Here is a 27985-nt window from a genome sequence, read left to right as displayed (position 1 = left end):
CACTAATACACCCTAGAGACGTCTGTTTTGGGCTCGTGAGAGCGGTTTGAAACTAGGAGAAGAACAATATTTTACAAAGGACACATTTGTGTAGTGTGTGTGTGTTCAGTAGTTGTGCAATTAATAAAAATGACTACTCTGTTTGCATTCTTTAGGAAGTTTTAAACAGAAATGAAATTGCTCAACTGACAAATGAACCCAACATAATGTCGACAAGCTACATACACAGGAAATGACCTCAGCGTGGAACATTGTGATTGTGTCAGTGTGAGTGTCTGTGTACGCGCGTGTGGTTTGTGTAACGATTTCACCACAGAACTGGAGGAAAGAGGTGACATGTGTTCAATGGAAGCAGCAGATGCTAGAAAGAGGACACACACACACACACACACACACACGGGACGGCAGGGTAGCGAGAGCAGCTCTCTCCTTATTTAATATCAACCGGAGCAAGTCAACAAAACCCCAGAACGAGAACATGGCAGTTTATTCAGTCATTATCCATCACTCAGGACAAGGAGGACTGAAACACATGGTTCTACAGAGTCAAGGTGTAAACTCAGGACAAGGAGGACTGAAACACACATGGTTCCACAGAGTCAGGGTGTAAACTCAGGACAAGGAGGACTGAAACACATGGTTCCACAGAGTCAAGGTGTATAGTCAGAACAAGTATGACTGAAACACACATGGTTCTACAGAGTCAGGGTGTATGGTCAGGACAAGTATGACTGAAACACATGGTTCTACAGAGTCAGGGTGTATGGTCAGGACAAGTATGACTGAAACACATGGTTCTACAGAGTCAGGGTGTATGGTCAGGACAAGTATGACTGAAACACATGGTTCTACAGAGTCAGGGTGTATGGTCAGGACAAGTATGACTGAAACACACATGGTTCCACAGAGTCAAGGTGTATGGTCAGGACAAGTATGACTGAAACACATGGTTCTACAGAGTCAGGGTGTAAACTCAGGACAAGGAGGACTGAAACACATGGTTCCACAGAGTCAAGGTGTATAGTCAGAACAAGTATGACTGAAACACACATGGTTCTACAGAGTCAGGGTGTATGGTCAGGACAAGTATGACTGAAACACATGGTTCTACAGAGTCAGGGTGTATGGTCAGGACAAGTATGACTGAAACACATGGTTCTACAGAGTCAGGGTGTATGGTCAGGACAAGTATGACTGAAACACATGGTTCTACAGAGTCAGGGTGTATGGTCAGGACAAGTATGACTGAAACACACATGGTTCCACAGAGTCAAGGTGTATGGTCAGGACAAGTATGACTGAAACACATGGTTCTACAGAGTCAGGGTGTATGGTCAGGACAAGTATGACTGAAACACACATGGTTCTACAGAGTCAGGGTGTATAGTCAGAACAGGTATGACTGAAACACACATGGTTCTACAGAGTCAAGGTGTATAGTCAGAACAAGTATGACAGAAACACATGGTTCCACAGAGTCAGGGTGTAAAGTCAGAACAGGTATGACTGAAACACACATGGTTCTACAGAGTGGTGCTTGGAAGTGCTCTGATAACCAAAATTAGTTTGGGAAATATTCTAAGGTACTGTCAGTCTTCATGTCTCATCTACTATCTGATGTAACCGAAGTGACAAATAAACAAAATAATCAGAACTGACTCCAATTAGATATTAAGGATCTAAACTTGAATAAGATTATAAACATATCATCTATACTGAGCCACTGACAAAAACAATAAACCTTGACTTTAAATTCTGGCTTGTTGTTTATGTGGTGTTTTCAGTTCCAACTCTTTGAGGTGTTTAGTGTCGTTGTGTAGCTCCCAACAGATAAACTAGTGATGCATCCCAAATCAAATTGTATTTGTCACATACTTCAAATACAACAGGTGTAGTAGACCTTACAGTGAAATGCTGACTTACACACCCTTAACCAATAATACAGTTTTAAGAAAAATAAGTGTAAAGAAATTATTTACTAAAGTGAAGTAAAAAAATTATAAATACAAAATTGAAGAAAAAATAACAAATAATTAAAGAGCAATAATAAAATAACAGTGTGGAGGCTATATACAGGGGGTTCCGGTACAGAGTCAATGTGCGAGGGCACAGGTTAGTCGAGGTAATTGAGGTAATATGTACATGTTGGTAGAGTTAAAGTGACTATGCACCTTAGTGGGACCCTCGTCCCTCCTGAGTGTCGCAACGGTCTAAGGCACTGTGTCACAGTGCGGCGAGAGGCGTCACTACAGACACCTGGTTCGATTCCAGGCTGTATCACAACCGGCTGTGATTGGGAGTCCCATAGGGTGGTGGCCCGGCGTCATCCGGGTGTGGGCCGTCATTGTAAATAAGAATTTGTTCTTAACCGACTTGTTAAATAAATAAATACATACAAACTTTTGACCAGGGACACTAGTGCACTATATAGGGAACATGGTGCCATTTGGGATGCATCCAAGGTAGACTAATAGCCACACCTCCACGTCAACATCGTCTTTATCAGTTAACATGGAGCACTGAGAAAACAGAACACACGCAGTGAACAAGGAAGTACATAAATAAAATATAACTTATCATGAAACAGAGAGGCTATTAGCCTTCCTTAACTAATACTGGCATAAAGTATCAATACATCTATCAATACATTTATCAATACATGTATCAATACATTTATCAATACATGTATCGATACATTTATCAATACATTTATCAATACATGTATCAATACATGTATCAATACATTTATCAATATATTTATCAATACATTTATCAATATATGTATCAATACATTTATCAATACATTTATCAATACATTTTTTTTAAGTTCTGTGTTTTTTTAGATCTGCATTGGTTTCTCCGGACTGAATGGTTTCTGTCAGCTAGTTCTGCCAGACGTCTGGTTCCAAATGGAACCCTATTCCCTATATAGTGCACTAGTTTTGAACAGAGCCCTATGGGAGCCCTATGGGCCCTGGTAAAAAAGTAGTGCACTATATAGGGAATAGGGTTCCATTTGTGACTCACACTGCATCTACAGATTAAACTGTGAAGTCTAGAAACAGTGTGACCTATTTCTGCCATCGTAGTTAATGTTACGACACTGAAACAAACAGAAACAGGGTACCTCTGTCTGGGTGCCATTAGGGAGGTAACCAGGGATACTAGTCTGGTGTTCTCATTGGCATCTCTCTCTCTCTGTGTGTCCTAGTCTAATAAAGTCTACAATCTCTACAAGGTTACACAGTGACATTCAACCGTTCAACATCACTATACCTTTAAAGATCTGTGCCAAAGCTCTGAGTGAAAGTTAATGCATGACAGTAGCCAGATATCTATCCATTCATTCCTCGTTCTGCCACTCAACGGAATGTTGAATGACAGCGGAATGTTCCACGCTGGGTTTGGTTAAAGTTCCGGAACACTTCTAATGTTGTGCTCCAGAGTAACAGTGGTAGGAAGGACGGTATTTATTCTACATTATTACAGACAACAACATGGTGTCTCCCATATCGCCCTGCAGCACTACACTCTGGTAGCTTCACAATTCACACGGCAGGGCACAACACTATTAACACGGTTATTCACTTGACATTTATCAGTTTTACTTCACGATTGTGTGTGTGTGTATGTGTGTTTGTGTGTGTGTTATTGTTTTTGATATGGCACACAACCCACAGAGAACAGCTACACAACATAACAACACAACAACACCTCAACTACATACAGGAGGATACTGCCAGGACCAGCTGTGTCTTCCCCAGTATGCTTCTCTAAGCACTTTCTTGACCCACTTCTAAGTACACTTTTTAGTGCCCTTCAAAGTACACTGCGGAGTACAATTCTTAGTGTGCACTTTAAAGTGCCCTTGGCAGTGTTTAAGTGTAAAGTCTGTAGTTTGTCCTGTGCCAGGTTCTCTTCCTCCTACAGACGTGTCTCAGAACTGGAGAGCAAGGCGCCATTTTGTTCTTCTGGTTCTTTAAGGAAGCGCTCCACTTCTTCTGAGACCACCATTACGCTCTCAGGCCTGATCTCCTTCTCTTTCTCACTGTCTTCCTCGTCCTCCTTTACTTTCTCAACCGCTTTCTCCTTCATCTCCTTCACCTCCTCTTTCTCCTTCATCTCCTTCACCTCTTTCTCCTTCATCTCCTTCATCTCCTTCACCTCCTCTTTCTCTTTCTCCTCCTTCATCTCCTTCACCTCTTTCTCCTTCATCTCCTTCACCTCTTTCTCCCCCTTCTCTACTTCCTCCTCCTCTTCCTCAGCGGCAACAGGCTTGTTGAGAAGCTCCATTTCCGCGGAAACCGTTCCGTTCTCCAGTTCCGCAGCGGGTTCCGAGGGCTTCTTCCTGATGAACAGGAAGTTACACGTGGCGAGGACCACAGCGGCGAGGACCACCTCAATTCCTGCCAGCAGGAACACGTACATGTAGTTCTTAGTGGCGTCCAGCAGCCGACCTGAGGAGGGAGAGAGAGAGGGAGGAGGAGGGAGAGAGAGAGAGGGAGGAGGGATGGAGAGAGAGAGAGAGGGAGGAGGAGGGAGAGAGAGAAAGGGAGGAGGGATGGAGAGAGGGAGGGAGGAGAGAGGGAGGAGGGAGGGAGGGGAGGAGGGGAGGAGGGATGGAAGAGAGGGAGGAGGGATGGAGAGAGGGAGGAGGGGGAGGAGAGAAAGGAGAGAGGGGGAGGAGAGGGAGGAGGGAGAGAGGGAGGGATGGAGAGAGGTAGGAGGGAGGGATGAAGAGAGGGAGGAGGGATGGAGAGGGGGAGGAGAGAGGGAGGATTAACGGGGTAGAGCGAGGAACGGAAAGAGAGAGAAGTGGAGAAGAGGAGAGGGGAGAGGAAACTGGATAAATTCTCCATTATATTTATCTAACCTTAACCCTAACCCTAACCAAACCCTAACCCAACCTCCACCTGTCAATCCTGTGTGTACTAACCTGCTCCAGGTGGTCCCACCAGCACAGCAATAGCTTCCATGAGCAACACCAGTCCTATAGCGCTGGAGAATTTCTCCGTGCCAACGATTGCCATGAGAACCTCAAACTGTAGCGCCCCGACCATGCCGTAGGAGATCCCGAAGAACACACAGAACACCACCAGAGACGGGTAGTCCTTCGCCTGCAGGTGACATGGAAACCAGATAGTATTTACAGTAACATTTGACATTATTTACAGTAACATTTGACAGTATTTACAGTAACATTGTACACTATTTACAGTAACATTGTACAGTATTTACAGTAACATTGTACAGTATTTACAGTAACATTGTACACTATTTACAGTAACATTTGACAGTATTTACAGTAACATTTGACAGTATTTACAGTAACATTTGACAGTATTTACAGTAACATTTGACAGTATTTACAGTAACATTGTACAGTATTTACAGTAACATTTTACAGTATTTACAGTAACATTGTACACTATTTACAGTAACATTGTACATTATTTACAGTAACATTGTACAGTATTTACAGTAACATTGTACAGTATTTACAGTAACATTTGACAGTATTTACAGTAACATTGTACACTATTTACAGTAACATTTGACAGTATTTACAGTAACATTTGACAGTATTTACAGTAACATTTGACAGTATTTACAGTAACATTTGACAGTATTTACAGTAACATTTGACAGTATTTACAGTAACATTTTACAGTATTTACAGTAACATTTGACAGTATTTACAGTAACATTTGACAGTATTTACAGTAACATTTGACTGTATTTACAGTAACATTGTACAGTATTTACAGTAACATTGTACATTATTTACAGTAACATTGTACAGTATTTACAGTAACATTTGACAGTATTTACAGTAACATTTGACAGTATTTACAGTAACATTGTACAGTATTTACAGTAACATTTGACAGTATTTACAGTAACATTTGACAGTATTTACAGTAACATTGTACCTTATTTACAGTAACATTTGACAGTATTTACAGTAACATTTGACAGTATTTACAGTAACATTTGACAGTATTTACAGTAACATTTGACAGTATTTACAGTAACATTGTACAGTATTTACAGTAACATTGTACAGTATTTACAGTAACATTGTACAGTATTTACAGTAACATTTGACAGTATTTACAGTAACATTGTACCTTATTTACAGTAACATTTGACAGTATTTACAGTAACATTTTACAGTATTTACAGTAACATTTGACAGTATTTACAGTAACATTTGACAGTATTTACAGTAACATTGTACAGTATTTACAGTAACATTGTACAGTATTTACAGTAACATTGTACAGTATTTACAGTAACATTGTACAGTATTTACAGTAACATTGTACAGTATTTACAGTAACATTGTACACTATTTACAGTAACATTTGACAGTATTTACAGTAACATTTGACAGTATTTGCAGTAACATTGTACAGTATTTACAGTAACATTTGACATTATTTACAGTAACATTTTACAGTATTTACAGTAACATTGTACAGTATTTACAGTAACATTTTACAGTATTTACAGTAACATTTGACAGTATTTACAGTAACATTTTACAGTATTTACAGTAACATTGTACAGTATTTACAGTAACATTTGACAGTATTTACAGTAACATTTTACAGTATTTACAGTAACATTGGACAGTATTTACAGTAACATTGTACAGTATTTACAGTAACATTGTACAGTATTTACAGTAACATTTGACAGTATTTACAGTAACATTTGACTCTATTTACAGTAACATTGTACAGTATTTACAGTAACATTGTACAGTATTTACAGGATACCAACAGTAACAGTATTGATACAGTAACAACAGGGATGTTAACAACACATATGTATAGTTTAGATGCTGTATGTATCATTAGTCAATACAGCAAACAGAAATGTACACATGACAACCAAATCAACCTCAACAAGCCAACACATTACTGTAATTACACGTCCAGCCCTACCTGAGATCCCACCAGGTCAGTGCATCCATTAAAGAGCATGGCGAAGCTGAACAGGTAAACAACTCTGGGCCTGACCCACTTCAGCCCAGCGATGATGCCACAGGTGGGCCGGGCGAAGATGTCTATGAAGCCAAGGATGGATAGGAGGAGGGCCGACTTGGTGTCTTCGTTGCCCAGCTCTTTGGCATAGCTCACCACGAACACCGGCGGTACAAACAGACCCAGAACCTAGGACAGGATCAGATGAACTCTTAACCATGTCAAGTTGAAGCGAAGGCAGACTATTTCATTGCAGTCAAGTGACATGAATACAAAAAACAAAAACAAATTAAAAACCTAGAAGAACTACAGCTTCTACTTTGTAGTTTATCTTGAAGTCATTTAAAATGAAGACCCCTTTTTTTCTTCTTCAATTATTGAATTGTAATTTCATTTTTCTTAGGACTCTAGTCAAAAGTAGTGCACTATATAGGGAATAGGGTGCCATAGAGCTCTGGTTAGGAGTAGTGTACTATATAGGGAATAGGGTGCCATAGAGCTCTGGTTAGGAGTAGTGTACTATATAGGGAATAGGGTGCCATAGAGCTCTGGTTAGGAGTAGTGTACTATATATAGGGAATAGGGTGCCATAGAGCTCTGGTTAGGAGTAGTGTACTATATAGGGAATAGGGTGCCATAGAGCTCTGGTTAGGAGTAGTGTACTATATAGGGAATAGGGTGCCATAGAGCTCTGGTTAGGAGTAGTGTACTATATAGGGAATAGGGTGCCATAGAGCTCTGGTCAGGAGTAGTGTACTATATAGGGAATAGGGTGCCATAGAGCTCTGGTTAGGAGTAGTGTACTATATAGGGAATAGGGTGCCATAGAGCTCTGGTCAGGAGTAGTGCACTATATAGGGAATAGGGTGCCATAGAGCTCTGGTCAGGAGTAGTGCACTATATAGGGAATAGGGTGCCATAGAGCTCTGGTTAGGAGTAGTGCACTATATAGGGAATAGTGTGCCATAGAGCTCTGGTTAGGAGTAGTGCACTATATAGGGAATAGGGTGCCATAGAGCTCTGGTCAGGAGTAGTGTACTATATATAGGGAATAGGGTGCCATAGAGCTCTGGTCAGGAGTAGTGCACTATATAGGGAATAGGGTGCCATAGAGCTCTGGTCAGGAGTAGTGCACTATATATAGGGAATAGGGTGCCATAGAGCTCTGGTTAGGAGTAGTGTACTATATAGGGAATAGGGTGCCATAGAGCTCTGGTCAGGAGTAGTGTACTATATATAGGGAATAGGGTGCCATAGAGCTCTGGTCAGGAGTAGTGCACTATATAGGGAATAGGGTGCCATAGAGCTCTGGTTAGGAGTAGTGTACTATATAGGGAATAGGGTGCCATAGAGCTCTGGTTAGGAGTAGTGCACTATATTGGGAATAGGGTGCCATAGAGCTCTGGTCAGGAGTAGTGTACTATATAGGGAATAGGGTGCCATAGAGCTCTGGTCAAGAGTAGTGCACTATATTGGGAATAGGGTGCCATAGAGCTCTGGTCAGGAGTAGTGTACTATATATAGGGAATAGGGTGCCATAGAGCTCTGGTCAAGAGTAGTGCACTATATAGGGAATAGGGTGCCATAGAGCTCTGGTCAAGAGTAGTGCACTATATAGGGAATAGGGTGCCATAGAGCTCTGGTCAGGAGTAGTGTACTATATAGGGAATAGGGTGCCATAGAGCTCTGGTCAGGAGTAGTGTACTATATAGGGAATAGGGTGCCATAGAGCTCTGGTCAAGAGTAGTGCACTATATAGGGAATAGGGTGCCATAGAGCTCTGGTCAAGAGTAGTGCACTATATAGGGAATAGGGTGCCATAGAGCTCTGGTCAGGAGTAGTGCACTATATAGGGAATAGGGTGCCATAGAGCTCTGGTCAGGAGTAGTGCACTATATAGGGAATAGCGTGCCATAGAGCTCTGGTCAGGAGTAGTGCACTATATATAGGGAATAGGGTGCCATAGAGCTCTGGTTAGGAGTAGTGCACTATATAGGGAATAGTGTGCCATAGAGCTCTGGTCAAGAGTAGTGCACTTTATATAGGGAATAGGGTGCCATAGAGCTCTGGTTAGGAGTAGTGCACTATATATAGGGAATAGGGTGCCATAGAGCTCTGGTCAAGAGTAGTGCACTATATATAGGGAATAGTGTGCCATAGAGCTCTGGTCAGGAGTAGTGTACTATATATAGGGAATAGTGTGCCATAGAGCTCTGGTCAGGAGTAGTGCACTATATAGGGAAAAGGGTGCCATTTGGGACAGTATTGTTCTTGTTCTGACTCACCATAATAGATGCAGCTATGGTGTAGATCAGGAAACCCCTGTCCTTAAACACACTGAAGTCCAGGAGAGGTTTGGGTTTGGACTGGGTCTTCTCTACCTCCAACTCTTTTCCCTCCTTCTCTACGTCTTCCCGCTGGGGGGGTTTAGGAGGGGCCACTAGGGGCCTCATGAGGGCCGCGCAGGCGCAGCAGTTGAGCAGGAGCCCTCCGAGGATGAGGAAGCCTCCTCTCCAACCGTACTGGTACTGCAACAGCTGGAAGAGACAGCAGGGTTAAGGTCGGGGCTAGGGTCAAAGGTTAGAGGTGTAATGTGGAGGGGAGAGGCAGCAAAGGATGATGGGGCTCCCAGCAGCAGGGTTATGGTTAGGGGTCAGGGGTCAGACGTTAGAGCTGTAGTGTCGTACCTGTCCCAGAGGTGATAAGCAGCAGAGGGCCACAGGGCTCCCAGCAGCAGAGTTATGGTTAGGGGTTAGGGGTTAGGGGTGTTGTGTTGTACCTGTCCCAGAGGTGATAAGCAGTAGAGAGCCACAGGGCTCCCAGCAGCAGAGTTATGGTTAGGGGTTAGGGGTTAGGGGTGTTGTGTTGTACCTGTCCCAGAGGTGATAAGCAGCAGAGGGCCACAGGGCTCCCAGCAGCAGAGTTATGGTTAGGGGTTAGGGGTGTTGTGTTGTACCTGTCCCAGAGGTGATAAGCAGCAGAGGGCCACAGGGCTCCCAGCAGCAGCCAGGCCGTTAGCCAGGGGCCTCTTCTCACTGAAGTAGCGATTCAGCATGATCAGAGATGGCTGGAAGTTCAACGCCAGGCCCAGACCTGGAGGACAGGGGGACAGGAGAGGACTGTCAAAGAATTAGGAGACATACAGTGTCACATTGATGACGCTGATGTACAGGTTGGTGTGTGTGACCAACCTGTAATGACTCCAGTATGGAGGTAGATGTGGACCAACCTGTAATGACTCCAGTAGACAGGTAGATGTGGACCAACCTGTAATGACTCCAGTAGACGGGTAGAAGTGGACCAACCTGTAATGACTCCAGTAGACAGGTAGATGTGGACCAACCTGTAATGACTCCAGTAGACAGGTAGATGTGGACCAACCTGTAATGACTCCAGTAGACAGGTAGAAGTGGACCAACCTGTAATGACTCCAGTAGGGAGGTAGAAGTGGACCAACCTGTAATGACTCCAGTAGACAGGTAGATGTGGACCAACCTGTAATGACTCCAGTAGACAGGTAGATGTGGACCAACCTGTAATGACTCCAGTAGACAGGTAGATGTGGACCAACCTGTAATGACTCCAGTAGACAGGTAGATGTGGACCAACCTGTAATGACTCCAGTAGACAGGTAGATGTGGACCAACCTGTAATGACTCCAGTAGACAGGTAGATGTGGACCAACCTGTAATGACTCCAGTAGAGAGGTAGATGTGGACCAACCTGTAATGACTCCAGTAGACAGGTAGATGTGGACCAACCTGTAATGACTCCAGTAGACAGGTAGAAGTGGACCAACCTGTAATGACTCCAGTAGACAGGTAGATGTGGACCAACCTGTAATGACTCCAGTAGACAGGTAGAAGTGGACCAACCTGTAATGACTCCAGTAGACAGGTAGATGTGGACCAACCTGTAATGACTCCAGTAGACAGGTAGATGTGGACCAACCTGTAATGACTCCAGTAGACAGGTAGATGTGGACCAACCTGTAATGACTCCAGTAGACAGGTAGATGTGGACCAACCTGTAATGACTCCAGTAGACAGGTAGATGTGGACCAACCTGTAATAACTCCAGTAGACAGGTAGATGTGGATGATGCTGGTGGAGAAGGAAGACAGAATCATCCCCAGAGAGGCAAAAAGTCCCCCCACCATCATCACCGGACGACATCCGTAACGATTCACCAACACACTGCACAGAGGACCTGCAGGGAGAGGAACACACATCGAATCTGTGTGTCAGTGTGTGTGTGTGTTAGACAGTATCTGTGTACCTGTTTATGTGTGTGTTAGACAGTATCTGTGTATATGTTTATGTGTGTTAGACAGTATCAGTGTGTGTGTGCGTGCGTGTGTGTGTGTGTGTGTTAGACAGTATCTGTGTACCTGTTTGTGTGTGTTAGACAGTATCAGTGTGTGTGTGTGTGTGTGTGTGTGTGTGTGTGTGTGTGTGTGACAGTATCAGTGTGTGTGTGTGTGTGTGTGTGTGTGTGTGTGTGTGTGTGTGTGTGTGTGTGTGTGTGTGTGTTAGACAGTATCTGTGTGTGTGTGTGTGTGTGTGTGTGTGTGTGTGTGTGTGTGTGTGTGTGTGTGTGTGTGTGTGTGTGTGTGTGTGTGTTAGACAGTATCAGTGTGTGTGTGTGTGTGTGTGTGTGTTAGACAGTATCAGTGTGAGTGTGTGTGTGTTAGACAGTATCAGTGTACCTGTCTTTTTTATTTTTCTGTGGTATCCAATTGGTAGTTACAGTCTTGTCCCATCGCTGCAACTCCCGTACGAAATCGGGAGAGGCGAAGGTCGAGAGCCATGCGTCCTCCGAAACACAACCCAACCAGGCCGCACTACTTCTTGACAGAATGCTCACTTAACCCGGAAGCCAGTCGCACCAACGTGTCGGAGGAAACACCGTACACCTGGCGACCGTGTCAGCGTGCATTGTGCCCGGCCCACCCAGAATCTCCAGTGGCACAACTAGCACTGCCATGCAGTGTCTTAGACCACCGCACCACTCGGGTATCTGTGTGTGTGTGTGTGTGTGTGTGTGTGTGTGTGTGTGTGTGTGTGTGTGTACATCCTCTACCTGTGCCGTAGAGCATAGCCAGCAGTATAGATGAGATCCATGCCGTGTCGCTGTACCCCACGTCGAACTCTCTGATCAGTTCCTTGAAGAACACGCTGACGGCCTTGGGGAAGGCGTAGGAGAACCCAGTGATGACGAAACAGCCGGACAGCACAGCCCAGCCCCACCCCCCGTCTGGTGCCTTCACCCCCCCAGGTCCCTCGTCCACCACCACACCTCCCATGGTCCTCTAACGTTGGATCTGAGAGGAGAAAGAGGAAGGGGTGGGTTATAGTGTAGATAACTGGGGGGGGAGTAGTCCTGACCGGGACTCGAACCCAGGTCCAGTGTCTGTCAACCCAACACCTTAGCTGTTACACCAAGAGATCCAAAGCTCTTGACGAGGTTGCTAGGTGTTGGGATTAAAGGTCGCTACAATGGAAATAGAATTCATAGAATGTGCATAAACAGCGTAGATCTAACATTGTATACCGGTAGTAACACAACTTCCTATCTGTACCCTAAGCCTCGTAACCATGTTGTCATTGCCTTAATTATTACTGTGTTGAATTTTATTTCACCTTTATTTAACTTCGCAAGTCAGTTAAAGAACAAATTCTTATTTACAATGACGGCCTACACCTGCCAAACCCAGGACGACGCTGGGCCAATTGTGCGCTGCACTATGGGACTCCCAATCACGGCCGGTTGTGATACAGCCTGGATTCGAACCAGGGTGTCTGTAGTGACGCCTCAAGCACTGAGATGCAGTGCCTTGGACCGCTGTGATACAGCCTGGAATCGAACCAGGGTGCCTATAGTGACGCCTCTAGTACTGAGATGCAGGGCCTTAGACCGCTGTGATACAGCCTGGAATCAAACCAGGGTCTGTAGTGACGCCTCAAGCACTGAGATGCAGTGCCTTAGACCGCTGCCCCACTCGGGATGAATAAATGTTGTGGAATAAATTATATATTGATTAAATTACATATTGATTAAATTACATATTGATTAAATTACATATTGATTAAATTACATATTGATTAAATTACATATTGATTAAATTACATATTGATTAACAGATTGCATGAAGTGGCTTGGTCTTGGTCTGTATTCATTGTGCAACAGCAGGTTGGAATACGGTCAGCAACAATGATTTAAACCAGACTGAAAAGTTCAATATAAATACAATCCATTATTTACTCTCCGTAGCCCGGCCAGGTGACCTTGCCAACCTGGGGGTCACGACAGTATTGCAATCGTCTTTGCTGTGTGCGTACTTTCAGAAATATATATAATAATATAATAATCACACTCACCACCACCATCACAATATATTAGATTTACAAACATAGCTAAAGGAGGCTGACTGATTACACCGAGTAATGGCTAGCCATGGCTCCATGGAGAGCCGTAATGGACTCTGGAGATTTACAGTTTCACTTCAGCAATGGAGAAAGCAATGGGTTTTAGTGCCACCGCTATGCATCAGCAACCATGGCAGGCCCCCCCAGGCCAAGCATTCTCTGAGGGATATTTATGACCAAGACACCATCGATACAGAGAGCTAGCCACGCACACATGCACGCACACACACGCACGCACGCCCACGCACGCACGCACACACACACACACACACACACACACGCACACACGCTCACACGCACACGCACGCACGCCCACGCACGCACACACACACACACGCTCACACGCACACGCACGCACACACACACACACACACACACACACACACACACACACACACACACACACACACACACACACACACACACACACACACACACACACACACACACACAGGCAGGAGTTATCTGTGCTGTGCTGCAGTTTCTCAGAAACAATGGATTTAACTTCCGTAAACACTATTCTGATATTCTGGGGCTCTTCTGTTGTGCTTGAGGCTGACTTTAATCAACTATTCTCAATGATCCTTTAAAACATTCGACAGGATTGTTTTCCTCTACTAGGTTGTCAGTGGGACTGTTGATATGCTAATGAGCTTTATGAGATCTACGTCTGGTGTGTCTAGTCTATAGAGGTTGGTAGTAGATCTACGTCTGGTGTGTCTAGTCTATAGAGGTTGGTAGTAGATCTATGTCTAGTCTATAGAGGTTGGTAGTAGATCTATGTCTGGTGTGTCTCGTCTATAGAGGTTGGTAGTAGATCTACGTCTGGTGTGTCTAGTCTATAGAGGTTGGTAGTAGATCTATGTCTGGTGTGTCTAGTCTATAGAGGTTGGTAGTAGATCTATGTCTAGTCTATAGAGGTTGGTAGTAGATCTATGTCTGGTGTGTCTAGTCTATAGAGGTTGGTAGTAGATCTATGTCTGGTGTGTCTAGTCTATAGAGGTTGGTAGTAGATCTATGTCTGGTGTGTCTCGTCTATAGAGGTTGGTAGTAGATCTATGTCTGGTGTGTCTCGTCTATAGAGGTTGGTAGTAGATCTATGTCTGGTGTGTCTCGTCTATAGAGGTTGGTAGTAGATCTATGTCTGGTGTGTCTAGTCTATAGAGGTTGGTAGTAGATCTATGTCTGGTGTGTCTAGTCTATAGAGGTTGGTAGTAGATCTACGTCTGGTGTGTCTCGTCTATAGAGGTTGGTAGTAGATCTATGTCTGGTGTGTCTCGTCTATAGAGGTTGGTAGTAGATCTATGTCTGGTGTGTCTAGTCTATAGAGGTTGGTAGTAGATCTATGTCTGGTGTGTCTAGTCTATAGAGGTTGGTAGTAGATCTATGTCTGGTGTGTCTCGTCTATAGAGGTTGGTAGTAGATCTACGTCTGGTGTGTCTAGTCTATAGAGGTTGGTAGTAGATCTATGTCTGGTGTGTCTAGTCTATAGAGGTTGGTAGTAGATCTACGTCTGGTGTGTCTCGTCTATAGAGGTTGGTAGTAGATCTATGTCTGGTGTGTCTAGTCTATAGAGGTTGGTAGTAGATCTATGTCTAGTCTATAGAGGTTGGTAGTAGATCTATGTCTGGTGTGTCTAGTCTATAGAGGTTGGTAGTAGATCTATGTCTGGTGTGTCTAGTCTATAGAGGTCGGTAGTAGATCTATGTCTGGTGTGTCTAGTCTATAGAGGTTGGTAGTAGATCTACGTCTGGTGTGTCTAGTCTATAGAGGTTGGTAGTAGATCTATGTCTGGTGTCTAGTCTATAGAGGTTGGTAGTAGATCTATGTCTGGTGTGTCTAGTCTATAGAGGTTGGTAGTAGATCTATGTCTGGTGTGTCTAGTCTATAGAGGTTGGTAGTAGATCTATGTCTGGTGTGTCTAGTCTATAGAGGTTGGTAGTAGATCTATGTCTGGTGTGTCTAGTCTATAGAGGTTGGTAGTAGATCTATGTCTGGTGTGTCTAGTCTATAGAGGTTGGTAGTAGATCTATGTCTGGTGTGTCTAGTCTATAGAGGTTGGTAGTAGATCTATGTCTGGTGTATCTAGTCTATAGAGGTTGGTAGTAGATCTATGTCTGGTGTGTCTAGTCTATAGAGGTTGGTAGTAGATCTACGTCTGGTGTGTCTCGTCTATAGAGGTTGGTAGTAGATCTATGTCTGGTGTGTCTAGTCTATAGAGGTTGGTAGTAGATCTATGTCTGGTGTGTCTAGTCTATAGAGGGTAGTAGATATGTTGGTAGTGTCTATGGTGTGTCTAGTCTATAGAGGTTGGTAGTAGATCTATGTCTGGTGTATCTAGTCTATAGAGGTTGGTAGTAGATCTATGTCTGGTGTGTCTAGTCTATAGAGGTTGGTAGTAGATCTATGTCTGGTGTGTCTAGTCTATAGAGGTTGGTAGTAGATCTATGTCTGGTGTGTCTAGTCTATAGAGGTTGGTAGTAGATCTATGTCTGGTGTGTCTAGTCTATAGAGATTGGTAGTAGATCTATGTCTGGTGTGTCTCGTCTATAGAGGTTGGTAGTAGATCTATGTCTGGTGTGTCTCGTCTATAGAGGTTGGTAGTAGATCTACGTCTGGTGTGTCTAGTCTATAGAGGTTGGTAGTAGATCTATGTCTGGTGTATCTCGTCTATAGAGGTTGGTAGTAGATCTATGTCTGGTGTATCTCGTCTATAGAGGTTGGTAGTAGATCTATGTCTGGTGTATCTAGTCTATAGAGGTTGGTAGTAGATCTATGTCTGGTGTGTCTCGTCTATAGAGGTTGGTAGTAGATCTGCGTCTGGTGTGTCTAGTCTATAGAGGTTGGTAGTAGATCTATGTCTGGTGTATCTCGTCTATAGAGGTTGGTAGTAGATCTATGTCTGGTGTGTCTAGTCTATAGAGGTTGGTAGTAGATCTACGTCTGGTGTGTCTAGTATATAGAGGTTGGTAGTAGATCTATGTCTGGTGTGTCTAGTCTATAGAGGTTGGTAGTAGATCTATGTCTGGTGTGTCTAGTCTATAGAGGTTGGTAGTAGATCTATGTCTCGTGTGTCTAGTCTATAGAGGTTGGTAGTAGATCTATGTCTGGTGTGTCTAGTCTATAGAGGTTGGTAGTAGATCTACGTCTGGTGTATCTCGTCTAGCAGTGGACCTATAGCCTAACTGACATCTGTTGTAGCCCAATCAGAGCTTATAACCTAATACAGATCCAGCGCGAGAACGAATCAGTTAGAGAAGAGGAAAGAGAGCCTCCCACTGGCCCTTCAACACCACTTTCAGCAGCATCTGGTCTCCCATCCAGGGACGAACACTGCTTAGCTCCGTGATTGAGAGTCACATAGGGCGGCACACAATGGGCCCAGTGGTTGGGCCGGGGTTGACCGTCATTGGGAATAAGAATTTGTAAAAACGTCTGGGGTCGCGCTCCTTTCCCGCGAAATCCTTGGAATGTCTTCACACGGACAAGTTTAAAGCCAAAACTCCAAGTTCGATGAATTCCCTGGAGCGCAGCTTTAAAGGGACGGATTGACCGTGACACCGTTCTGTTTCCACCTTGAAGAAAGACTGATACTGAGAACCCAAACAAAGACATTCCCCTTTAAGACCCGACATATAGACCTGCTACCATAGCCCACTGTACATGGCCTATGTTGTGCGGGCATAACGGTCCTTTGAATACCTAACCTACAGCAAATATAGTATTATAAAAACAGCAGTATTAACACATGTTTTTATTTGAATGTCCAAAAACATATGAGCTGTGTAAGACGTGACGTAGACTGCGCTCCGAATGTGTTACAGAGATACGGTGCGCGCATCACGAGCGGTTATGGAAAGACAAAACCTATAAGGGGTTGTCACTAGTTACCACAGCCACAAAGTCCAAATTTGGCTGACTTCGGTTGTCAGTTGGACGATGTTTCCTCCGACACATTGGTGCGACTGGCTTCCGAGTTAAGCGAGCAGTGTGTGGAGAAGCAGTGCGGCTTGGCAGGGCTGTGTTAAAGACGCATGGCTCTCGACCTTCGCTTCTCCGGAGTCGGTAGTAGGGTAGTTGCAGAGATGAGACAAGATCGTAACTACCAATTGGATTTCACGAAATTGGGGCGAAAAAAAGGGTAAAGTAAAAAAATAATAATAATGGGAGGAAAAAAAACAATTGAACCACATCAACCTTCCCATCATTATTATCATCACTTCACAGAACTTTCCTTTCACAGAAAACTCTGAGGTGAACGCAGCCCGCCGCCGTCAATGAGTGAACCCTCCGATGTCACTGTTTGACGTGTATGTTCTTGGTAGGGTCTCTGCTTTATAACGTGTGAGCATGTGCATAAGCTAACATGGTCTGTGGTCTGTGGGTCATTCACCGGACAGGACAGAGATGGATTCGCTGACCATAAGGTAGAGCACAATTACCTAGCAACGCGGTACAGGTCAGCCTGTGTTGGTGCGTCTGGAACGTGACCAGCGTGCTGAATCGATCAATTTATGATTTATAACAACGTGTTATGGGGATCATGGATGATATTCGCTCTCTCTCTCTCTCTCTCTCTCTCTCTCTCTCTCTCTCTCTCTCTCTCTCGCTCTCTCTCTCACACACGCACACACAGTATTGCGCAGTTAACCTTGTGGGGACATACAATTCAGTCCCATTCAAAATCCTATTTTCCTTATCCCATAACCTTAACCCTAACCGTAACCCAAAAACATAACCTTAACCCTAACCATACAACTAACCCTAAACCTAATTCTAACACTAATTCTAACCTTAACCCTAAACCCCCCAGAAATAGCATTTGACCACGTGGGGACCAACAAAATGTACCCAGTTGGTCAAATGTTTGTTTGTCTACTATTCTTGTGGGGACTTCTGGTATATTTAAACGCTTCCAAACACACACACACACACACCTGGTCCCTGAGAGATGTGGAGTGAGAATACATGGTTTCAGCTTCGCAAGGTATTGTTACATCAGCTGAGCAACTCTGCGCAGATGCTAATGTGGGCACCAGGCAGAAGAACCACATAGATAGACTCTTCAAATAGTGAGAGAGTCAACGAGATGATGATTGAAGTGAAAGTAAAAGCACATTACAGGTGTGCGCGTTCATAGTGACATGATGGTGCGCTCAAAATAGAGTTCGGCATCTCCAAACTCACAGACACATAACACGGACCTGGTATGATGTCGATACACTACTTCATGTTCTTTTCATCCCACATAGCTTGTTGGGGGACAGGGGACCCTGGAACTGGGCTAGAGATAGGCCTACAGTATAGAGATTTCCCGGAGCTATGTCATCTCGGCTACGTCACTACAGTCGCCCCACTCTGCGATGATGCGCAAAGTTCCATCCGAGCGTTCGTTTTGGCGCATAGCCTGCATGTTTATCACGTTGTTAACTTGACCGTTGTAAAATGTCAAATATATTAAGCCTACGTGTAACCAAAAACAGACTTACCGAAGCTACAGGTTTATATTTGAGCCTCTCAGCGGTTGTGATAGACATCGTCAATTTTATGATGTTGATGGCGACACGCTGTTCGGAGAGGAGAGGGACCTGTTGTTACAACCCCCCAACCGATCCCCTGTATGCTGTGGCCGGGGTCACGACTATAGCGCACACCCAGCTGAATGAATGGCCTGTCACTTATTAGAAGGGTTTGTAAATATACTCTTTTTGGTCAATAATAAAATGACATGCCCTGATGCCTACTTATAAAATAATATCAATATAGACACATTCTTAAAAGGTAATTGACTAAAAATAATAATTTGATAATGTCTCATCCATCCATCCATTCTCTCTGTCATAATGACATATTTTTGACAGTCTCCATCATTACATAGCCTCAGTTACTCAACCGACCTTCCAGACAGTCAGCAACAGCATGGTTGGTTCCCAATTCCATACAAAATAACTACATCCCATTGTGGCAGATGAGGAGGATTTCTCACTCCCAACATCATCATCATCATCATCATCATCATCATCATCATCATCATCATCACCATAACAGATAATAACCAAATCATCGTGTCATCGTTATCCTGTTGCCCCTCTGCCCCTCTTCCAACAATGATTTCCTTTCCAGCCTATAATGACAGTGATAGTGGTACGTACCTTAGGGATGCTCTGCTTCGCTGAGCTCAGAACGGTCTGTATGCTGTCGTGGTCGCTCTCTCTGCCACCTTGTACTGTTCTATCACGTTCACTCCGGCACGTATGAGAACTGCGACGTCAGCGAAGTGAAAAAAGGAAACTCCCCCACTTACTCACCGCTCCAGAGATAGTACAGGGTCCTAGTGTCGGCAGCGTTTAGAGTGACAGCCCGTTTCCGGTTTGGTGGTTGGTGACGCAACAGTGACTGTAACTGATGTATTCATTTCCTTTTCTATTTCCTGCATTTTTAAAGTGTTTTTGTTCCACTTATGGACTCATAATAGGTCAATTAACAGATATTTTTAGAGCTGGGATGCTTGGAGGAAACATATACAGTGGCATCTCTCTCTGTGTGTGTGTGTGTGTGTGTGTGTGTGTGTGTGTGTGTGTGTGTGTGTGTGTGTGTGTGTGTGTGTGTGTGTGTGTGTGTGTGTGTGTGTGTGTGTGTGCGTAACTGATCATCATGTTTACCTAGACAAAGTCATGAGTCACAGAGTCATGACACCATCATGGGCAGCATGTCACAAGATTGTGAATAGCTGGATGCTGTGTGGAAACTTAAAGGACATAATGAGTGAAACACCTATAGATGCCAGTCAACCTGTACCTCTCAACCTAGCCTGGGTGCCAGTCAGTCTGTACCTCTCAACCTAGCCTGGGTTCCAGTCAGTCTGTACCTCTCAACCTAGCCTGGGTGCCAGTCAGTCTGTACCTCTCAACCTAGCCTGGGTTCCAGTCAGTCTGTACCTCTCAACCGAGCCTGGGTGCCAGTCAGTCTGTACCTCTCAATCTAGCCTGGGTGCCAGTCAGTCTGTACCTCTCAACCTAGCCTGGGTGCCAGTCAGTCTGTACCTCTCAACCTAGCCTGGGTGCCAGTCAGTCTGTACCTCTCAACCTAGCCTGGTTTCCAGTCAGTCTGTACCTCTCAACCTAGCCTGGGTTCCAGTCAGTCTGTTCCTCTCAACCTAGCCTGGGTTCCAGTCAGTCTGTTCCTCTCAATCTAGCCTGGGTTCCAGTCAGTCTGTACCTCTCAACCTAGCCTGGTTTCCAGTCAGTCTGTACCTCTCAACCTAGCCTGGGTGCCAGTCAGTCTGTACCTCTCAATCTAGCCTGGGTGCCAGTCAGTCTGTACCTCTCAACCTAGCCTGGGTGCCAGTCAGTCTGTACCTCTTAACCTAGCCTGGGTGCCAGTGTTTGGCTTGACAAGGACAGCAACAGAGTTGGCAAGAACACAAAATTGGATCATAATTTGGAAATTGTGCCAATTTCATATCCGTTGCTTCTCAGCACCCTTTTCATTGACTTTAGTCTAACTCTGTAAACACCGTCGCCAAGCCTTTTAAATCAGTCCAACCGCTTTCAATCACCACATTAATGTAGTATTGTAAGTGGTCTGAGAGAGCTGTCTAGGAGTGGACGGACGCCTGCCAAACAGATCTCTTGGCTCACAGCACTATAGCTATCAATATCTATGACGTGCTGACACTACCACTACTACTCTACCAGCCTGGTCTCATAGACTAGACGTTAAATAGTCAACATAAAGCCGACACATTCAAATGAGTATGATATGTTACGTTTAGTAGGGTTACTTAAGGCAAACACAAGAGTAGAGGAGTTGGGAGGGATGGAGGGGTGGGTATATAACGTAAAAAGGGTGTGAGTTTGAAACTCATCACAGACAACTTTAGCATTTTAGCTAATTAGTAACTTTTCAACTAGTTACAACTTTTTAGATACTTTGCAACTACTTAGCATCTTAGCTAACCCTTTCCCCTAACCCTAACCTTAAACCCTGTAACCTAACTCCTAATCTTAACCCTAACCCCTAATATAGCTAACGTTAGCCGGCTAGCTAACGTTAGCCACCTAGCTAGAATTCGTAACGTATCATACATTTGGCAAATGGGTAAATTTTTGTGCGTTTTGAAAATTATTTTATTGTTTAACATATTGTATGTTTGTAAAATTGTAACATATGAATTGTAATTTGTAACATATCATACTAAATGGGTGATGGACATTCACAAATTAGTACATACCATCCCAAAACATAACATATCATACTAAACGGAGCGTCTCGGATTTACGTAAAGAATATTGCGAAGTGCTCTGAGACCAGGTTGACTCTACACTACTCTCTATCAATATCTATGACATGCTGATACCCATAGTACTACTCTCACTCCATCACACTATGGAACCATTAGGTCAGACTCAGAGGACAGAGGGAACTGTGATGACGCCAGCCAGAGGGAACTCTGATGATGCTATTGGGACTGGGCACTAGTCAAAAACGTAAAACTACTGCATGTAGTCTAACACGACACAACACATTGGCACATTACGGTGTATTTTATCCAGGGCTCTGTCTGTGGTCTCCTCTCCACTGACCCCATAAAGAAGGCCTGAGGACATCATGTGTATCGATCACAGCTGCTGTCGAAACAGAGAGCTCACTGGGGAACTGTAGCTGAGTGAAGAGCATGCTGGGAGATGGAGTCACACGGTGGAAGAATTCAGTGATGTTATTACCTAGAATTTCCTGAATAGTTTTGTTTCCGGTCTCGGTTAGTTGTGTAAGTAATGCTGTTTCCACCATCGTTGATGTGTGTTTTCATAAGTAAACAGGAACAAACACTACAGGCCAAACTATTTCCATAACAACCAGTAGACGGTCCCTCTCTTTTGTCTAGGTAAACATGATGATCAGTTACGCACGCACGTGCACACACACACACGCACGCACGCACGCACGCACGCACGCACGCACACACACACACACACACACACACACACACACACACACACACACACACACACACACACACACACACACACACACACAGTCTCTACATGTTTTCTATGCCAGGTTAGGAAGGGGACCCTGGGAGGCCTCTACATGTTTTTACTGCTAGGTTAGGAAGGGGACCCTGGGAGCCTCTACATGTTTTTACTGCCAGGTTAGGAAGGGGACCCTGGGGGGCCTCTACATGTTTTTACTGCTAGGTTAGGAAGGGGACCCTGGGGGCCTCTACATGTTTTTACTGCTAGGTTAGGAAGGGGACCCTGGGAGCCTCTACATGTTTTTACTGCCAGGTTAGGAAGGGGACCCTGGGGGGCCTCTACATGTTTTCACTGCCAGGTTAGGAAGGGGACCCTGGGGGCCTCTACATGTTTTTACTGCTAAGTTAGGAAGGGGACCCTGGGGGGCCTCTACATGTTTTTACTGCTAGGTTAGGAAGGGGACCCTAGGGGGCCTCTACATGTTTTCACTGCCAGGTTAGGAAGGGGACCCTGGGGGCCTCTACATGTTTTTACTGCTAGGTTAGGAAGGGGACCCTGGGGGGCCTCTACATGTTTTCACTGCCAGGTTAGGAAGGGGACCCTGGGGGCCTCTACATGTTTTCTATGCCAGGTTAGGAAGGGGACCCTGGGAGGCCTCTACATGTTTTCACTGCCAGGTTAGGAAGGGGACCCTGGGGGCCTCTACATGTTTTCTATGCCAGGTTAGTAAGGGGACCCTGGGAGGCCTCTACATGTTTTCACTGCCAGGTTAGGAAGGGGACCCTGGGGGGCCTCTACATGTTTTCTATGCCAGGTTAGGAAGGGGACCCTGGGGGGCCTCTACATGTTTTCTATGCCAGGTTAGGAAGGGGACCCTGGGGGGCCTCTACATGTTTTCTATGCCAGGTTAGGAAGGGGACCCTGGGGGGCCTCTACATGTTTTCTATGCCAGGTTAGGAAGGGGACCCTGGGGGTCTCTACATGTTTTCTATGCCAAGTTAGGCAGTGTGTGTTTTTGTGTGTGTCTGCAGGTGTGTGTGTGTGCGTCTGTCTGTGTGTGTGTGTGTGTATGTGTGTGTGTGTGTGTGTGTGTGTCTGCAGGTGTGTGTGTGTGTGTGTGTGTGTGTATAGATGCTGGGGGATGTGGTTTGGCTATTTGTGTTTACGTGTGTATTCGTGGTTCTATGTGTGTGTGTGGTTATACGTGTGTATTCGTGGTTCTATATGTGTGTGTGGTTATACGTGTGTATTTGTGGTTCTATGTGTGTGTGGTTATACGTGTGTATTCGTGGTTCTATGTGTGTGTGGTTATACGTGTGTATTCGTGGTTCTATGTGTGTGTACTGGTAAACCCTTGAGAGAACGTGTCGGTACACAAAGTGTTGCTTGTTGAACCAATAAAAGGAACCCGTAAGAAAACCCCCACAGTATTTGTATAACTCATAACAGTATGAAGCAACCCTTGAGAGCACACGTGTCACTAATATGGACTATAGACAGTTACGTGTAGAGTTCTATAAGAAAAAGTCCTTATAAAAGCCCTTCTGTATAACAGCATGATGCAAACACTCTGTAATGGAACAGGAATGAGGGATGGGAATGAAAACCTTCAGAGGATGAAAAGAGGAATCAGGTGTTTTATTTCACTGACGTTACACATACCTGTCCTGTTTGAATAAACCAGGGGGAGTGGCCTGGTCTCTGACAGGAACCAACCTGTCCTGTTTGAATAAACCAGGGGGAGTGGCCTGGTCTCTGACAGGAACCAACCTGTCCTGTTTGAATAAACCAGGGGGAGTGGCCTGGTCTCTGACAGGAACCAACCCGTCCTGTTTGAATAAACCAGGGGGAGTGGCCTGGTCTCTGACAGGAACGAACCTGTCCTGTTTGAATAAACCAGGGGGAGTGGCCTGGTCTCTGACAGGAACCAACCTGTCCTATTTGAATAAACCAGGGGGAGTGGCCTGGTCTCTGACAGGAACCAACCCGTCCTGTTTGAATAAACCAGGGGGAGTGGCCTGGTCTCTGACAGGAACCAACCCGTCCTGTTTGAATAAACCAGGGGGAGTGGCCTGGTCTCTGACAGGAACCAACCTGTCCTGTTTGAATAAACCAGGGGGAGTGGCCTGGTCTCTGACAGGAACCAACCTGTCCTGTTTGAATAAACCAGGGGGAGTGGCCTGGTCTCTGACAGGAACCAACCTGTCCTGTTTGAATAAACCAGGGGGAGTGGCCTGGTCTCTGACAGGAACCAACCTGTCCTGTTTGAATAAACCAGGGGGAGTGGCCTGGTCTCTGACAGGAACCAACCCGTCCTGTTTGAATAAACCAGGGGGAGTGGCCTGGTCTCTGACAGGAACCAACCCGTCCTGTTTGAATAAACCAGGGGGAGTGGCCTGGTCTCTGACAGGAACCAACCTGTCCTGTTTGAATAAACCAGGGGGAGTGGCCTGGTCTCTGACAGGAACCAACCTGTCCTGTTTGAATAAACCAGGGAGAGTGGCCTGGTCTCTGACAGGAACCAACCCGTCCTGTTTGAATAAACCAGGGGGAGTGGCCTGGTCTCTGACAGGAACCAACCTGTCCTGTTTGAATAAACCAGGGGGAGTGGCCTGGTCTCTGACAGGAACCAACCTGTCCAGTTTGAATAAACCAGGGGCAGTGGCCTGGTCTCTGACAGGAACCAACCTGTCCTGTTTGAATAAACCAGGGGGAGTGGCCTGGTCTCTGACAGGAACCAACCTGTCCTGTTTGAATAAACCAGGGGGAGTGGCCTGGTCTCTGACAGGAACCAACCCGTCCTGTTTGAATAAACCAGGGGGAGTGGCCTGGTCTCTGACAGGAACCAACCTGTCCTGTTTGAATAAACCAGGGGGAGTGGCCTGGTCTCTGACAGGAACCAACCTGTCCTGTTTGAATAAACCAGGGGAGTGGCCTGGTCTCTGACAGGAACCAACCTGTCCTGTTTGAATAAACCAGGGGGAGTGGCCTGGTCTCTGACAGGAACCAACCTGTCCTGTTTGAATAAACCAGGGGGAGTGGCCTGGTCTCTGACAGGAACCAACCTGTCCTGTTTGAATAAACCAGGGGGAGTGGCCTGGTCTCTGACAGGAACCAACCTGTCCTGTTTGAATAAACCAGGGGGAGTGGCCTGGTCTCTGACAGGAACCAACCCGTCCTGTTTGAATAAACCAGGGGGAGTGGCCTGGTCTCTGACAGGAACCAACCCGTCCTGTTTGAATAAACCAGGGGGAGTGGCCTGGTCTCTGACAGGAACCAACCTGTCCTGTTTGAATAAACCAGGGGGAGTGGCCTGGTCTCTGACAGGAACCAACCTGTCCTGTTTGAATAAACCAGGGGGAGTGGCCTGGTCTCTGACAGGAACCAACCTGTCCTGTTTGAATAAACCAGGGGAGTGGCCTGGTCTCTGACAGGAACCAACCCGTCCTGTTTGAATAAACCAGGGGGAGTGGCCTGGTCTCTGACAGGAACCAACCTGTCCTGTTTGAATAAACCAGGGGCAGTGGCCTGGTCTCTGACAGGAACCAACCTGTCCTGTTTGAATAAACCAGGGGGAGTGGCCTGGTCTCTGACAGGAACCAACCTGTCCTGTTTGAATAAACCAGGGGGAGTGGCCTGGTCTCTGACAGGAACCAACCCGTCCTGTTTGAATAAACCAGGGGGAGTGGCCTGGTCTCTGACAGGAACCAACCTGTCCTGTTTGAATAAACCAGGGGGAGTGGCCTGGTCTCTGACAGGAACCAACCTTTTCCTGTCAGAGTGGAGCGGATGGTTCTGAGTCCCAAATGGCACCATATTCCCTATATAGTGCACTACCAAGTGGCCCTTGTCAAAACAAAACTAGTGCACTATAAGGGAATAGGATGCCATTTTGGATGCAGACCGTGCATTGGGCCCACACCAGCACCACACCAACAATGACTTCCTCTGTCCTGTGGCCACAGGTTAGTAATGGGAGGAGGCGTCTGACGCAAGAGGAAGTCCCAGAGTTATATAGGGTTGACAGTCCAAGGCTCAGCTTACAGCTAGGAGCGGCAGGGTGGCCTAGTGGTTAGAGCATTGGACTAGTAACCGAAAGGTTGCAAGTTCAAATCCCTGAGCTGACAAGGTACAAATCTGTCGTTCTGCCCCTGAACAGGCAGTTAACCCACTGTTCCTAGGCCGTCATTGAAAATAAGAATTTGTTCTTAACTGACTTGCCTAGTTAAATAAAGGTATATATATATTTTTTTTTAAAGGACACAGAACCTGCTGGGAAAAATCCTGCCATTGCCATAGATACCAGTTCTGTAATGGGGCGGAGACACAGGTCACATGACGACAATGTATTTCATAAAATGCCTTGCAGCATTCAGAAGAGGAAATCGACACACCCGAGGAAGCAGACCGAGCAGGTTCTAACAGGTTATTACTTCTCACTAATGTCGTTGGATACATCACCTGTTCCTGATGAGGGGAGCAGAGAATAGCCTGGTCAAAAGTAGTGCACTATATCGGGTATAGATTGGCATTTGGAACAGAGCCTAGGTCAATAGAACACACCTCTCCATATAGTCAAATGACCCCAGACAGATAGAGACGTTCTGTACTTCCTGTAACTGTTCGTTCACATCATTGCCCTGACTGTGGTAGAATTACACAACTAGTGTACCTTGTATCTTTCACAATACCTACGGGTGGTTAGCCGGACACAGATTAAGCCAAGTCCTGGACTGAATCTCTATCAGAAATGATTCTTAGTCCAGAACTCGGTTTAATTTGTGTCCGGGAAACTTCCCCTTGCAGTATTTGACTCTCTATACAGTATTACATACAGGAAACCTCACGAACATTACATTACATTTAAGTCATTTAGCAGACGCTCTTATCCAGAGCGACTTACGAACCTTGAGAAACACAGACAGCCAAGCCGGCACCCATAGCCATGGCTACATCCATATGTTATTCTGTTACTTGACATACTTCCCAGACCTGCAGTATTTACTGAGTTATTGATTCTCCATCCTGGTCAGTGACCTGCAGTATTTACTGAGTTATTGATTCTCCATCCTGGTCAGTGACCTGCAGTATTTACTGAGTTATTGATTCTCCATCCTGGTCAGTGACCTGCAGTATTTACTGAGTTGATTCTCCATCCTGGTCAGTGAGATGCAGCTGTGTCTAGCTCTGTCAGAGACGTGTGCCCTGAGGACTATTTCCTGTTGATTTGTGAGGACTATTTCCTTTCTGGTGACATCCTGCCTCCCCCCCCCACACACACACACACACACACACACACACACACACACACACACACACACACACACACACACACACACACACACACACACACACACACACACACACACACACCAGACAAACTGTAGCGGAGACTGGATTACCTCATCATGACACAGCAAATATCACAAGACCTCGTTGTCTCCCCGGCTGCATCTCAATACAACGACTTATTCTCCTCATCTCCTCATCTCTTTCTTCATCTGCACTCAGGCAGCTGAGGGCCATGGATAGAGACAGAGGAGGCAGTTGAGGGCCATGGATAGAGACAGAGGAGGCAGTTGAGGGC

The 27985-nt window shown here is 45.4% G+C and overlaps 2 protein-coding genes across 3 annotated transcripts in view; one reads left to right on the top strand and one right to left on the bottom strand.

Annotated features, from left to right (window-relative positions):
* Positions 1 to 403: 403 nt before the first annotated feature.
* On the bottom strand, positions 404 to 27572 carry LOC135536083 (monocarboxylate transporter 4-like). Of its 2 annotated transcripts, none has more exons than XM_064962470.1 (8): positions 27306 to 27572; positions 12075 to 12315; positions 11058 to 11201; positions 9949 to 10085; positions 9278 to 9529; positions 6954 to 7181; positions 4937 to 5117; positions 404 to 4457 (listed from the first exon to the last, which is right to left on the bottom strand). In XM_064962470.1, exons 2-8 carry the CDS (start codon positions 12295 to 12297, stop codon positions 3925 to 3927), a joined length of 1698 nt encoding a protein of 565 aa, XP_064818542.1. In that variant the 5' UTR covers positions 12298 to 12315; positions 27306 to 27572; the 3' UTR covers positions 404 to 3924. The 2 variants fall into 2 exon arrangements, with proteins under 2 accessions (XP_064818542.1, XP_064818541.1); XM_064962469.1 differs by lacking the exon at positions 27306 to 27572 and adding an exon at positions 19573 to 19938.
* LOC135536084 (tRNA-dihydrouridine(16/17) synthase [NAD(P)(+)]-like) overlaps positions 26773 to 27985 on the top strand; it is a 37007-nt gene continuing 35794 nt past the window's right edge. The window contains exon 1 of the mRNA XM_064962473.1: positions 26773 to 26813. The gene's annotated coding sequence lies outside the window, so the exon portion shown is untranslated. The remainder of the gene's footprint in view (positions 26814 to 27985) is intronic.

This window comes from Oncorhynchus masou, unplaced genomic scaffold (genome assembly GCF_036934945.1).
Source record: "Oncorhynchus masou masou isolate Uvic2021 unplaced genomic scaffold, UVic_Omas_1.1 unplaced_scaffold_554, whole genome shotgun sequence".
Classification (NCBI taxonomy): Eukaryota; Metazoa; Chordata; class Actinopteri; order Salmoniformes; family Salmonidae; genus Oncorhynchus; species Oncorhynchus masou.
Note: the sequence above shows the minus strand (reverse complement) of the source record. Positions and strands in the feature narration are given on the sequence as shown.

Excerpts from the sequence above, each read along its gene's own strand:
- LOC135536083 (XM_064962470.1), bottom strand. The coding sequence starts at position 12,297 with ATGGGAGGTGTGGTGGTGGACGAGGGACCTGGGGGGGTGAAGGCACCA. Across the intron at positions 7,182-9,277 it reads CCATAGCTGCATCTATTATG|GTTCTGGGTCTGTTTGTACC; the intron begins GTGAGTCAGAAC and ends ATCCTGTCCTAG. Across the intron at positions 4,458-4,936 it reads GGTGGGACCACCTGGAGCAG|GTCGGCTGCTGGACGCCACT; the intron begins GTTAGTACACAC and ends CTCCCTCCTCAG.